At 39.5% G+C, this 14,302-nt stretch overlaps 1 protein-coding gene across 1 annotated transcript in view; it reads right to left on the bottom strand.

The window, feature by feature from the left end:
* PRDM5 (PR/SET domain 5) overlaps positions 1-14,302 on the bottom strand; it is a 225,177-nt gene that overhangs the window by 153,229 nt on the left and 57,646 nt on the right. The window contains 1 exon segment of the mRNA XM_089911548.1: positions 4,517-4,639. Within this exon segment, the coding sequence (XP_089767674.1) occupies positions 4,517-4,639 (123 nt within the window).

The raw sequence follows: 14,302 nt of genomic DNA, 5'->3' as shown, positions 1-14,302 counted from the left end.
AATTACTTGTGATTTTAATTTAGTTTAAATTTTTACCCTAGTGAAAGACAAATATGTACCTTACTGGAAGATAACCCATTAAAAGACAAACCTGCAAGTTATTTAACTGATATTTTATTGAAGAAAATCGCCAGAGAGCTGCACCTTACAATTCTGTAATATACAGAGTCTAGAAAGTATTGTAGAAATACCATTTGTATAAATCTGATAGGAAAAAAATAGAAATAGGGAAGAAACAGAATTAGAGGAAACTATGTATAATTTTGGGTATAAGTGATAAATCCTTCTGATATTTCTTTTGGTTGGCTGCTTGGCTGGTACCATTCTGCATCAACACTATTTGATAAGCCTGTTGACCTTGGTGGCTTGATGACAATGGAGAAAGTACTATTTGGGCTCTAAAAACACACAAGTTGCTGCTCTCCTTGGAGAGCCACATTTGATCTCCCACTTCTTCATACTGAAATGCCATGTGTCACCAGAAAAGACTCTGGGATAAACTGTCTAAGACTGTCCATCCTCTCACAAGGCACAGGTAGGAGAGCAAATAATATGTAATAAAATAGCTTTCCTGGTAATGGGGAAACCAAACTGACATCGGAATCGGGGTGGAGCTGTTTTGATACCACAAGCTCAGCTCAAAGCCCAGTGCCCTCTAGACTTAGTTAGATCACCCCATCCCCTGGCACCCCTCATGGAGTAGTGGACCAAGACCCAAATATTCTTCCATATGCTCCTTTTTTTTTTTTTTTTTTAGAACAACAAGCCATCTTTCATTACGTTGATAAGATAATATACTGTGAAAAGTCCCAGGAAAGGTATGTCTGGACACATGTCTTAAGAACATGAGATACAATACTCTAGCTCTGAAATGACTAAAGAATTCCAAGTTTTAACTTTAAATGACATAATTCTGTATTTAAACAAATAGTTTTCTACCAAAATATCAGAAATTTTCAAAAGCCTGAAAAACACTAAGTAGTTCAATTACTTTTCAAATATTACATATTTTTTTCCTTTAGTATAATAAAATTAGCATTTAATAAGAATCACCCGTTTCTTACGGGGCTTAAGAATTCTCTTGGTTCATTTTAAGCCAAATCTTTCACGTTTAGAATTTTCTGGTTTAGTTGGAAATAGTTTTCATGGGTCTGAACATCCACTTCAACTGATTATTCTGAAATGTGCGCATGTGGGAGGAATTGTTAGCCTATGAGACCCTTCTTCAGTAATTCAGATATTTAAATCATCATTTCCAAAGCAAGTCTTCCAAAATCAAATAAATTGCAAAACTAGAAGTCTCCAAAACTGAGTCTCCAAAAAAGAGTTCCCATCCTCTGCCAAAACAGACCTCGAATTCTTAATCCCTTGTCCAAAAAAACTGGACCAAGTATTGACGTTTTCCACCAAGCAAGCCACACAGCCACAAATGTTTCTCATTTACTTCACTCCTGGGACACACAGCTCAAATAAAAAATTTCCTGAATACCCTGAATTTCAGATGCAACTTGGAATGCAAGTGATTCATAATGCTTTGCAGGAAACATTATGATCTTCTCTTACCAATTCAGTGTTTCTGGAACGCAGTCCTCAGGAGATAATCCCAACTAATCAGAAGGATGATATCACTGTCAGCCATGTGACCCAAATATTAAGCTCTCTGCCTCTAGCTCAGATGTGATTTTGAACCCTGAGCAATCCACTTCTCCAGCTACTGTTCAAGTAAGAAAGACGTTACCTCAAGGGAGCTAGCAAAGATCCATACTGTGCTCCATGGCAAGAAACATGGTAGCACCGCACTCAACCCCCCCCTTAGGAAAGGCCAAAACCACGTTAAAAGGAATTAAAGGCACTGTCATCACTTCTGCACCCAAAGACTCTCACAGTGGCCTCTGAACAGTCATAGATTCTAATTAAATTCAAGTGTGAAACTTCACATAGCCTCCAGCTAGTTTATGAGTCCTACTCTAATCCCACTCCCACTTCACCCCCTATTAGCAAGTCAAACAATAACATCTTGGAGTACCAAAGTTGCAACAGTCATCTTTTGTAGATTCCTATTTGCTTTCAAGGAAAGAAACACAGTTGAAATAGAGGAAGAAAAGTACTGCACTGAATACACCGAATTAACATGAAAACTGTGTAAGTCTTAGAAATCCTGGTTACCAAAAAGGAGAGAAGTGTAGGTGGCTACAATATGATGAAATAAACAGGGCATAGAGTAGCAAATCTGGGTAGCGAAAGATGGAGACAAACGCTTACTGACAGTAATCCGTTAACTAAAGAATCCAGTATAAGTAAAATGTACAGTTGAAGGGAACTCTTCAACAAGGATAAGCCTGAGAGATTCTGGGGCAAAACTCAAAGCTGAGCATATTACACCTTTAAAGTTTGGGCAAATGGAGAGAGCTACTGATGCTACAGAAATAACAGCCAATAGGAAGAAATGCCCAAAAAGGAATTTGAGAACAGCTTAAAATCATTATTTAAGCATAAGAAGAAAAGAATCTAGTTTAAACAGAATAATATTCTCTAAAACACAATAATGAAGAACCTACAAAACAATGGGTTTGCCTAAATTAGGTTTCATGGTTCTACAGGCAATTTTGATATTGTTAACATTTACAAAGGAACACTTAAACTGAGTCTGTAAATTAAAATTAGGATATAACTGAAGATCCTGTGAGATAAGTATGCCTCAGAAAACCATAAAAATATATAAAATACTTGAAAAAAAATAATGTCTACAAATTAAAAAAAAGAGATCAACTTCAATGTGTGATTGGATCAACACATGTCATGAACAATCTAAAAAGTGGCTTGAATACAGCTGGCTGCCAAAAGATCCTATTTTGCATCCCCCACGTGGCCCTTTGGTAAGTCATCTCATTTATCCATACCAAAAGAAACAGTAATCACACTGGTGATCCACTACTTCTTTTTACTGAAGAAATCTGGTGAGCTAATAACATCAGGAAATGAAATATTCTAAATGACTATGTTTTCTGGTTACTTTAAAACCTAATTCTGTGCATTTTTCCCTCTTGCTCCTGTTGGTTTTAGACTTGGAATTGAGTGAAATCAGCATAAGCTCGCAGAGTTTTGAATAAATGACATAATATATATGAAGCTTCTAGAATAGTGCACGTGGGTAAATACTCAAAGAACTGTTAGTTCCCTTATTCTTTTCCCTTCCCTCTTGCTTCTGCCAACCACAGCTTTGCTTCCTCTTCTGCAGTTGAGGATTCAGGAGCTGAGTTTTCACATGTGATAAGTTAATTCCCCAACAGAATGTAATGCTTCTTTATTCTCTTAATGATCTGTCCAATGAGTTTTAATTACAGAGCCCCTCTAAAAACTCCCTGCCTTGACCTTTTCTCTTCTTCCCTTAATTTCCACTGAGGGATCACCGAAGTTCAACTCACAGTTTGTATTAGAGACTAGTGTTGTGTGTAGCAATCAGGAAAACATTGATCCCACCTGGCAGAGTTAATTTTATGTGCCAGCCTGACTGGGCCACAGGGCACCCAGACAGTCTTTCAAACACTACTCTGGGTTTTCCTGTGAGGGTGCTTTTGAATGAGATTAACGTTTTAATGCATGAATTTGAGTAAAGGAGATTGCCCTCCACAATGTAGGTGGGTCTCGGCCAATCAGCTGAAGTCCTGACAAGAACAAAAGGGTCTCCTTCCCCCAAGTAAAAGAGAATCCTTTTGCCTGATGGTCTTTAAACTGGAATATCCACGCTTCAGGCCTGACAGCCTTTCAAGTGGGACACTAGCTCTTGCTGATTCTACAGCAGCCTTCCAGTCATCAGACTTGAACTAGACCATCCATCAGCTGTTCCTTGTTCTACAGCAGCCTGTTGCCTCTGGACTCAAAGTGGGACATCGGCTCTGCAGATTTTGGACTTGCCAGCCTCCAATTCCTTACAATAAGCCTCTTTCTCAGTCTCTTTCTTTCTCTCTCTGGATGGATGGATGGGCGGACTGAAAGATAGACAGCTATACATCATAGATACAGATATACAGATATAGATACATAGATCCTATTGGTTCTGTTTCTCTGAAAACCCTGAGTAATACAATACCCTCAAGAAGCTCAGAGTACAGTCATAGGGATATACCCAAATAAACTTTCTCCATGAAGCCTTTCCCAAACAATAACACAGAATATGGTGCTATGAGCCAAATAAACCATCAAACAGAAAAACTATCAATAAACATTCACTGAGTGAATTAAAAGTACTTGAAAGCAGAATCTGCCAAGGACAATATCAGCCCATGTAATTCATTCCCTCAAGGATTCTCATAAAGTGAGTGATCTGGTGTCAATTTACAGCTAGGCTTGCCCTTTCCTGCACATGCTGCCTAGATGAGATTTCTCTGCTTTTATGAGTTAGTTACTGTTATTTGAAGCAGGTCATTGGGAAATAAATTTAAAACAGGGAGTACAGTTATAAATTAGTTCATTCCCCTCGCAGTACAGAGTACAAATAAGAAGCAAATAAGCTCACTTGAATGGCAGCCAAGTTCTTCTGCTCCTGAGATGGTGCCTCATGAACAAAGCGAAGCCAGTTGGAGTGCCGTGGGTTGGTAGCATCCAATATGTACAGAACTTCTCCCTTACTCCCACGAACCTGAAACATAAAAGCTCCTGAATTTATACTTGAAGTTAATATTAACCATACTAAATAGATTATCCATACTAAAAATAACATGATATTTTTTCATAAGTATTACCTTTCTTATTAACAGGTGTTGAATAGATGCTGGATTAACATCCGTTCTTCCCTTTAAACATATGTACAAACAGAGCCTACTTTAATTTGGCAGATGTCTAGATGACTCACAATTGCAATCAACTCTCAGAAACATCCTGTGTTGATAGCTCTTTTCTGGTCAAGATTATTTATTTGTAGGTGTATTTCAATATATGTGTCACAAATGCAATTGTTCAGGGGATAACTATAATTGCAAACCATCCCCTTTCTTTCCACCCAAGATGGCAGGGCTGCTTGGTTCCCCAAGTGGGAGGGGTGGAGCTGGATAAATCCTTTCAATTTCTCTCACCACCTGCCTACGGAATCATTTCCATATGCGGAGAATTTGCTAATCTAACCAGTGGAATCTGACATCCCCTGGGCCACAATTCACATTTTTAACTAGTGGATGAATAAAACAAGTTCAATTTTGTCTTTTCATGGCCTGCTCATGTCTTGCTGAGAACGACGGTGGGCTCTCTGTTTTTTGTTTCTTGCCATAAACCCTCCCGGTCAGATTTACTCAACTCTCAATCAAGGGAGGAGGGTAACTGCCAAAGGAGCAAGTACTCCACTGGGCATTCTTGAATCCAAGTTGCTTCGAATCTAGCTTCTCAAAACCTCTGCATTGTAGGGTACTGGGCACTTGCTCAGTTTAATAAAGCATATACCAATCGCTACCCAATGTTCATTGTGTGTTTATATCCAACTGGAATCGAGGAGAGGAGGGGGGGAAGCAATGAGTGATTAGCACTCCACATCTCTGGTAACACCAAGTAACACAAATATAAACACTATACCTTCACTGACTTGGAGTGGGAAAAAACAAATTCCAGACCTCCAAACTTTTATAAAGTAAAGCACAACTAGCCTAATAAGGTACGTATTTTCATGATACATTTGGACAATCATTCATTCACTGAACAAATACTGATTGAGTCCCTACCATGGTGCCAAGTACTGCTAATGCACTGGGAAGCTTTCAGTGAACAAGACAGATAGATGAAGCCTGACCTCACAGCACTTAAGAGCAAACAAGCACAGAATATAACTTCAGGTAAAGGTAAGTGCTATGAAGACAACTAAAGCATAAGAGGAGGATGCAGAGTGAGGGGAGAAGGGTTCTTCCAGATGAGCTGGTCAGGCAAAGCCTCTCTGATGAGATGACCTGAAAAGAGTCCTAAATGAAGGGAGGGCACAGCCCAGGGGAGAGCTCAGGGAAGTGTGGTTCCAGGCTAGAGGGAACAGCAAGTAAAGGGCAAAAAGAAAGGCCCTGAGTTGGAAACAAATTAAGAACAGCAAGAAGGTCATGAGGCTGGAACAGAAGGAGCACCAAGACAATGGTGGGCGTTGAGATCAGACAGGCTGGCATAGGCCATGGTGGGCGTTGAGATCAGACAGGTTGGCATAGGCCATGGTGGGCGCTGAGATCGGACAGGCTGGCATAGGCCATGGTGGGCATTGAGATCGGACAGGCTGCCATAGGCCACGGTGGGCGTTGAGATTGGACAGGCTGCCATAGGCCACGGTGGGCGTTGAGATCGGACAGGCTGCCATAGGCCACGGTGGGCGTTGAGATCGGACAGGCTGCCATAGGCCACGGTGGGCGTTGAGATCGGACAGGCTGCCATAGACCACGGTGGGCGTTGAGATCGGACAGGCTGCCATAGGCCACGGTGGGCGTTGAGATCGGACAGGCTGCCATAGGCCACGGTGGGCGCTGAGATCGGACAGGCTGCCATAGGCCACGGTGGGCGTTGAGATCGGACAGGCTGCCATAGGCCACGGTGGGCGTTGAGATCGGACAGGCTGCCATAGGCCAGATCGTGCACTGACCTGGAAACCAAGAAGCCACCCCTACAGGTCAAGTTACCCAAAAGCTGCTGTGTAAGAACATCTGGTGCATGCACTGCAAGGACTGATATTCAAGATTCTAATACATATTGTCTGGGAAAAAATACAGTTAGCCTGCCCCTTGTATCTTATATCTGCCATGTTTCTCAAACAATCCCTGTTTTCTTAAGGGCCCAAGGATCCTCAATAATCATTTAAAAATCTCTCTAATAAATGGCAGACCCTCACTGGAAAGCAGGGATTTAATTTTCAATACTGTAATCGCTAAAAGAACGTAAGACTATAAATACGTCACATTTACATCTCGTATGTTTAGGTGTGAAGCTATGGGAATTTCTCACTAAATAACAATCTCACGCTGAGATCTGCTTTGGGAGGCCCTTGAAAACTGTCCTGCCTTCCTGCTTACCCGTTAACTCAGAACCCCTCACTGCCCACTGGGTGATGCCAAAAATGTCCAGCCGCACTGCTGGGAAAAACAGGACACTCTACAACCCTTCCTCAAAGAGGACACCAGTTCACATGTGTTTAAGCAGAGTAAAAAGGTAATTCTCAATATCTGGGTACAAAGTCTCCTTTCCAGGCTCCTCCACAGCTACAGTAGCAAAACTGTTTATACTGACAACTAAATAAAGCAGAACAGGTAGCATCACCACTAGATACCTGAAAGATAAATTTTCTCAGAACTGAAATCTAAAACCTACAACTGTTGTTGAAATCCACACAGTCCAACTAATTCTATGTAGGGAAACACCAGCGTGCTGGCCCATGGCAGACCGCATTTGAGAGGAGAGAACTACCTACAGAAACTGGTTAATGGCTCTTCTTAGTTATACATTTGTTACCCAGTATTAAGTACAATATATATCAGATGTGTCTGACATTTGAAATTCTTTCTTCAAAGATGTGAAACACAACAAAGATTTCTCTGTGACTTATTATAATAAGCCCATTTTACCAGGGGCATTGTTTGTTCCTTATTTTTTCAGCTTTTTCCCAGGCCCTTTGGCTCCAGCTATGTTGAATGACTCAGCAACTCAATTCCAGTCCATTAGATGTATGCACTTTCTGGTTGTCTATTACCTTCTCACATCATATTCTGGCTTAAGAGACATGCACAATCTAATTTTTTATTAAAATTCTTACAAGATTTGTCACATTCAATAATCTAAATTTATATATTATCGCTTATACTCTCATAACAACACTATAATGATATACTACAGTGGCCTACACATTCATATTTGAGATAACTTGTTTTGTTCATTAACAGAGCCATTGCCCATTTGTTTCACTCTAAACATCCTTACCCAAGTGACTCTTAAGTCCCTGCACAGTCTTTGCAGGCTACCTGTTTTCTCCAGCTTTCAAGTGGCTGGTCCTTTCCTCGTTCCTCCATTCCAGTCCTCAACACTTCACTGCAAGCTGCTGGATTATCTGTTCACATGACTTTTATCTCCCTACCCTAACCCCGGCGTTCTCCTCACTGAAATATCTAAGAGACATCCAAGGATAATCTAATCCATCTTTCCTCTTCCCAGAGAAACCAAATCAAAAAAACTCTAGACAGATGGCTATTATTAAAGTCTCCATTTATCTATTTTAATTTGATACTGAACCCTGAGGGAATAAATTGAACATTTTTTTAAAGACTAATGAATAAAGAAGATCCAAAATTCCTCTTAGTACCATGTTCCAGCATCGAACTGACCTTTGCAGCCAATGTGTATTGTTTTTCCTTTCAAATCTAGTCTTCCAAATGCCATCTTATTCTATTTGAATTTTCATGGAAATGAAGTGTTTTGGTTACTGTCCTACTGAGGGTCATCTTCTGAATACCTGGGGCCTACAAAGAAGTCAAATTCTCATCTTGCAGTAAAAACCATCTCAATCCCAAACTCTGATCTGCACAGTCTTCCTAAGCCAGTTACACAAAAATAAGTTAGCTAAAGTAGGAAAGGGAAAGAAACCCTCATGTGAAAATGAAAACCTTCCCCCTTTAATCCAGTCATTCATATCTCTAGGACTTTGTCACTGTATATTAAATGAAAATTATCACTGCGCAGGAACTTGGCAGGTTCTACTCTCTGTCAAATGCTACCGACATCCTTTTGCAAGGTCCAAGACAATGTGCTACAACGGATCTGTCTTTTTTCCAGATTAAAGATCAGCAGCATTAAATATGTCACAGTTTGTCTTCCCACCCAGCAAAGGACAGAAGAAATCACAGAAAGATTCAGCTCAACAAAAGTAAACCCTAACATGTAAATGAAAGAAATGGAAATATGTAATCAAATAAAATATATAAGAATTTTTCTTTCCTTAAATTTAAATATTTTCCCTGTTAAATTGTGTCAACTATAGACAGAAAAGCTTATTTATTACTTGGATGGTTCATTTTCACAGCAGAAGGGTCGACAATGTTACTCTATTATTTTCCTTCAATTATTTTGAATGCCTGAGGAATCTTTCACTCAACACATACAGGACATCAGGGTTCGCAGAGCAAAGCTAATCAGCCAGATTGGTCCCCAGACATGGCAAAATGTACCCAGTGGAATTTTATTTAACATATGGTAAAATTTAATGGCAGTGAAATATAGTCAGTTCCAAAAATATACAAATAATATCCTTAATTAGAAGTCACAATATGTTATGTTGATTTATTAAAGAAAATATATTTTCCTTTCTGTCTTTCAACAAGACTTTTCAAAGAAGGTAGTTTTAAGAACTAAGATTTAGAGTATGGATGTCTTTAGAGGATAAAATGTCATCATATTTTTGTATTTAAATTACAGGCATTCTTTCGGCAATTGTTTTTAACTTAAGTAAGGCCAGATGCCCTGCCTTCAGTATTTAATTACCCAGGCTTCATGATATCTTTAGGACCACAAAAAACTAAGTGTGCTCAAATAATCAATTCTGACAGCACACTGTTGTCAGATTTAAACTAAAGAGACACTTTCAGAAATCAGCAAAGATCATCCCTAGGAAATGCTAATGATTTACAGTTTCTAAGCAAAGGGATGGTTTTTTCCTGTTGATTTTTTTTTTTGCGGTACGTGGGCCTCTCACTGTTGTGGCCTCTCCCATTGCGGAGCACAGGCTCCGGACGCGCAGGCTCAGCGGCCATGGCTCACGGGCCCAGCCGCTTCGCAGCATGTGGGATCCTCCCGGACCGGGGCACGAACCCGTGTCCCCTGCATCGGCAGGCAGACTCTCAACCACTGCGCCACCAGGGATGCCCTTTCCTGTTGATTTTTCAAAGTATTCAGTCTAAAATTCTTCCCAGCTTTGGTGCCTTTAAACACACACACACACGTATCACCATAGCGTATCTACTTATATCTCCCCCACATAGTGTCTCATGGTCCTAATCCCCAGAACCCCCGTCCTCAGACGGCAAAGCACACAGAGAGAAAACACAGGCTTTTACAGATGACTCTTTACTGAATAACATCCAGAATATAATACACACAAAATTAAATAACTTAAAAAGACTGATGAGAAAAATAAAGTCTCTTTTTCATCATAAATAATTAGTGCCCTAAATATTTCAAGCTGGAAGGAACCTCAAGAAGGCATTCTAGAGTGGTAAAAAATGGTAAAAATGCTGGACCAGGAATCAAAAGGCCAGATGTGATCCAAGCTCTGACTGTATCGCATAGGGTGAGTCATTTCCTCTAGCTGAGCTGAGCCATGGTCTCCTGACCTCTAAAATGGGGATGACGGTCCCTGCCCTGTGACCCCACAGACACTGCGTGAACCTCAAATGAATAAGATGCATGACTTCTTTATACCAATGAATATTTTGCAATCACAAAGTTATCAGTACACTGAGGAAAGTGAGGCTCACAGCAACTAACAGACATTCTTAAAGACGAACACTGCTTTCAACAGCACAGCTGGGCACGTATGTACCATTTTTCTGCCATGTCAGCTTTTTCAAGGAACAAACATGAAGGATGTCCTAAAAACCCCTATTCAAACCCAAATACATACAAGTAGCCTCTGCTTGGACACCTGAAGTAAGAACAGGTGCCATTACTAGGCAGTAGCAAACCCAGGTGTAGTTTCAGCTGAGTTGACACTCTTCCTTACGCCAAATTCAAACATGTTGCTCTGTGACCAACTGCCTTCAATCCCAGCTCTGTCCCTTCAGTAGTTTTAATTTCTCTCCTACATACATATAGCCCTTCAAATTTCTGAAGGCAGGAGTCCCTCCTTCTCTACATTTTCTCTTCTACAAGAAAATAACTCTTTCCTTGTCTGATGTGATAAACGTTCCTTCACCATCCTGGTTGTCCCCTTATAGATGCACACTGATCTGTCAAAACTCTCTTAACACGGGACAGGAGTCAGCACACAAAGGACTATTATGATCTGGGCACTGTCTCTACTGACGCAATTTAAAATCACAAAAGCTTTTTTGGTTGCCACGTCTTAGCTGAGGTTGCCTTTTTAATCACGTAAGCTGTATCAAGGAAGTTCTCCTGATACCGTCAAAGGCAAGTTTAACTGAGGAACTCGGTTAGGTTTCTGTAGGTAAGCAAATCCTGTGCTTGGGCACCTGTACAGATTGGTTCAGAGATGGAAACCTTTTATTTGGTACTGTCTCAATAAATATTTTATTCACTAAAAGCTCAGCTAATGTGTCTTTTTTTTTTAACTGTCTTGCCTTTATTTCCTTTAAACGTTCAAAAATAATTTATAAGAGATAATGAGAGACTTGCTTTAAAAGCACTCCATATCTTGCTTTTCAAAGTACTTTTTAAATTGGGCTAATTTTTTAAAAGAAGAAATAACTGACATGACAACGTGAAAGGCACAGTGAAAAGCATATCATCTTTTCCATGGTAAATTTATGAGAGCGCCTTAGCAGTGTAGCCACTGTCCCTTTCTACAGTTTTACAAACATGTTCAGACAGTCAGATTTCAGTGACATTTTTGGATAGACTAGTTTTTTACTGCATAGAGAATAAAGTAAATTTAGCTGGCATTAGCTTATTATACCCACCGCTTTAGGGGTTTTCTGTAAAGAACATGCAAAAGATAGTGTATAAATACTGTGGCATCCATTTGGACTGCTTAGTGGCTTTTTTTTTTTACATTTGATTTTGTCAATATCATAAGGCAGGTAACTTCTCTATAAGTAAAGTATTATTTCACCAAGGAATCAGAAAACCACATTAATAAAGTCAGCATGTCTTTTGACAATTTGGTGTGATCCATCAGATCCATTAGAAATGATTCACAAAACTTTAAATCTGGTTAAAGTTTTATGAGCCTATAGCGTTGCTCTATTTTTAATACAGATTTGAGACTTAGACAAAGCCTTGAAGTCAGCTTTTGGAGAACCCTCCCTACGGTATATTAAAAGGGCACAGAAAATATGGCAAAAATAAGAAAATTTTAGTAGCAAAATTCTACTTCTCAGACATGAAAGCATTTCAAAGAGTTGGTCATATAAAAAAACAATGATAATCTCCAAGATCCAGAGATCATAGTTTTGATACTATTTTTAAAAGATGATGCTTTGTATCTGAACATTTCTGGGCAAGGGTTATAGAAACACTGAATAACAAAGAGCACTGTGCAGTCCACAGGGAGAAAAAAATGAAAAGAAAAAGAAAGATCCATTTTTCCTTTGATTCTTATCTCCTAACCCAAATTCCACTGGTGTAGTCACTGTTTTTAGATTTTTCCTAAATATATAGCTTTTCCACAGCTATTAAAATTGAATCTGCCCAGCCCATTTAAATTAACTGTACTCTCTTCATTCACGTCTTCAAAATATACGCCACTTCCTCGATAAAGAAACAAATGAATTATCTTATTATAAGAATACACCTAAGGCAATCAAGTATTTCCCAATCACTACGGTTCATCTTTTCCCTTCTTATAATCATCCAACCACCACAGTTCTGTGCTGGAGAATTCTAAAAGGTAACATTAGTTATCAGTAAACAACACTTATTTAACAACATCTACTGTGCAGTTCTTTATCGGTTATTTGAAAACATGCCATGAGAAGCAACAAATGAAATTCTAGAATATAGTTCCTTTATTCAACATCTTCAGTATTAATAAAGAAACAAAACATGATTTAAACAAAAAACCCACAAAGCAATGCCTGGTTATTATAAAGCAGATATACAAATAAACTTCATTCATTTCAAAAACATTTAGTACATACAGATATAAAGTAACATACAGTTCCAAGTCCTGAGGATGGACCAAAGTGAAAATAAAATATTAGAAAAGAGTATGTTATGAAAATCTTTCAGTAGACAAGGTTTGCAAAAGGAGTAAACCCAGCAGGCCTCAGAGGCCTGCTTGTAAGATTGGCCTTTGACTGGCAATGGGAACTTGTGTTCTCAGGGTGCCCCCAGTAAATAGTTAATGGGTAAGGGTGGTTCACTGTTCCTGGACAGTGTAAACACTACGGTTTATGCTGAACACCTGCTTTTCTTCTGGGAATCTGGAATTTTGGTGCATGCTAAGGCAGAAGGTGCCTACGAGCCCCCAGTAAAAATCTTGGGTACTGAATTTCTAATGGGTCTCCCTGTACAGAAACATCACATGTGTGTGGCTGCTTTTTCATGACTGGGAGAAGAGTGAGCTCTGTGTGACCCCTTATGGGAGGGAGAAAGCGTAAGGAAATCTATACATGGGTTCCTCCAGACTCTACCTGAGCCTTCTTCCCTTATGATCCAGCTGTACCGCCTTGCTACATCACTGAAATAAATCTTACCCATGAGTACAACTATATACTGAGTCCCAGGAGTCCTTCTAGTGAATCTCTGAATGTGGGGTAGTCTTGGGAATCCCCAACACACAAGATGAGGCTAGTTCCAGTTGCTGAATGAATGGCATACAAATTTGTCAACAGAAGAGGTAGAAAATCATTTCAAGATCAACACTTTTATCATACTCATATTTAAATTACACAAATTAAACGACATCCATTCAATGAAAGGAAAAAATAAATATGAAAAAATCAAAGAAAGAAAATAAATATTATAGTTAGGACCGTTCCTTTTCACGGTCCATAATTTTAATGACATGAGATTGTTGCCATATGAACTGGTTTGAGAACCTAAACCCTGCATAAGCTGTGATTCCACTGCAGGGAATGTTATCCCAATGAAAGAATGGTAGAGCAGCTGAGTCATTTTGTGCAGAGGAAGCAAGATGAATGACACTGGTAAATTTGGTTGGGAAGACACAGCTAGTAAAGAACAAGGGGACTCAAATGTGGTGGTTCAGGCAGCAAAATCAGAGAAATAACAAGAAATAAACGGGAAATGTGTCAATTAGGAAGTTCTGTGCTTCACCTAACAGAAAGTGCAAAGGCTAATCAGGATGCGGCCCAGCAGGAATCATCTTCTTGGTAATAATGTACTACTACATGGAGGAAGAGTGGAAAGTAGGAAAGAGGATTCAACTGGGAAGGATGAAGGAGAAAGGATGATGGGTGGGCATCCAACAACTCTAATACGCAGGATGGACTGCGTGTGGAGGGAAAATTTTATGAAAGGAAAAAGAATTAAATAGGCTATTACCATGACCTAGGTGTGAAATAATAAGGCTCTGGAAAGAGGTACGGGTAGGAAGTTTAGAAGCCCTGAAAGTTGGCACCTAATACCTGAAAAATAGAGTATAGAAGAAGGAAAATCAGACAGA

This window comes from Delphinapterus leucas, chromosome 5 (assembly GCF_059928025.1).
Source record: "Delphinapterus leucas isolate spDelLeu-1000000601 "Yukka" chromosome 5, BTC_Dleu_Yukka2, whole genome shotgun sequence".
In the NCBI taxonomy this organism is placed as follows: Eukaryota; Metazoa; Chordata; class Mammalia; order Artiodactyla; family Monodontidae; genus Delphinapterus; species Delphinapterus leucas.
Note: the sequence above shows the minus strand (reverse complement) of the source record. Positions and strands in the feature narration are given on the sequence as shown.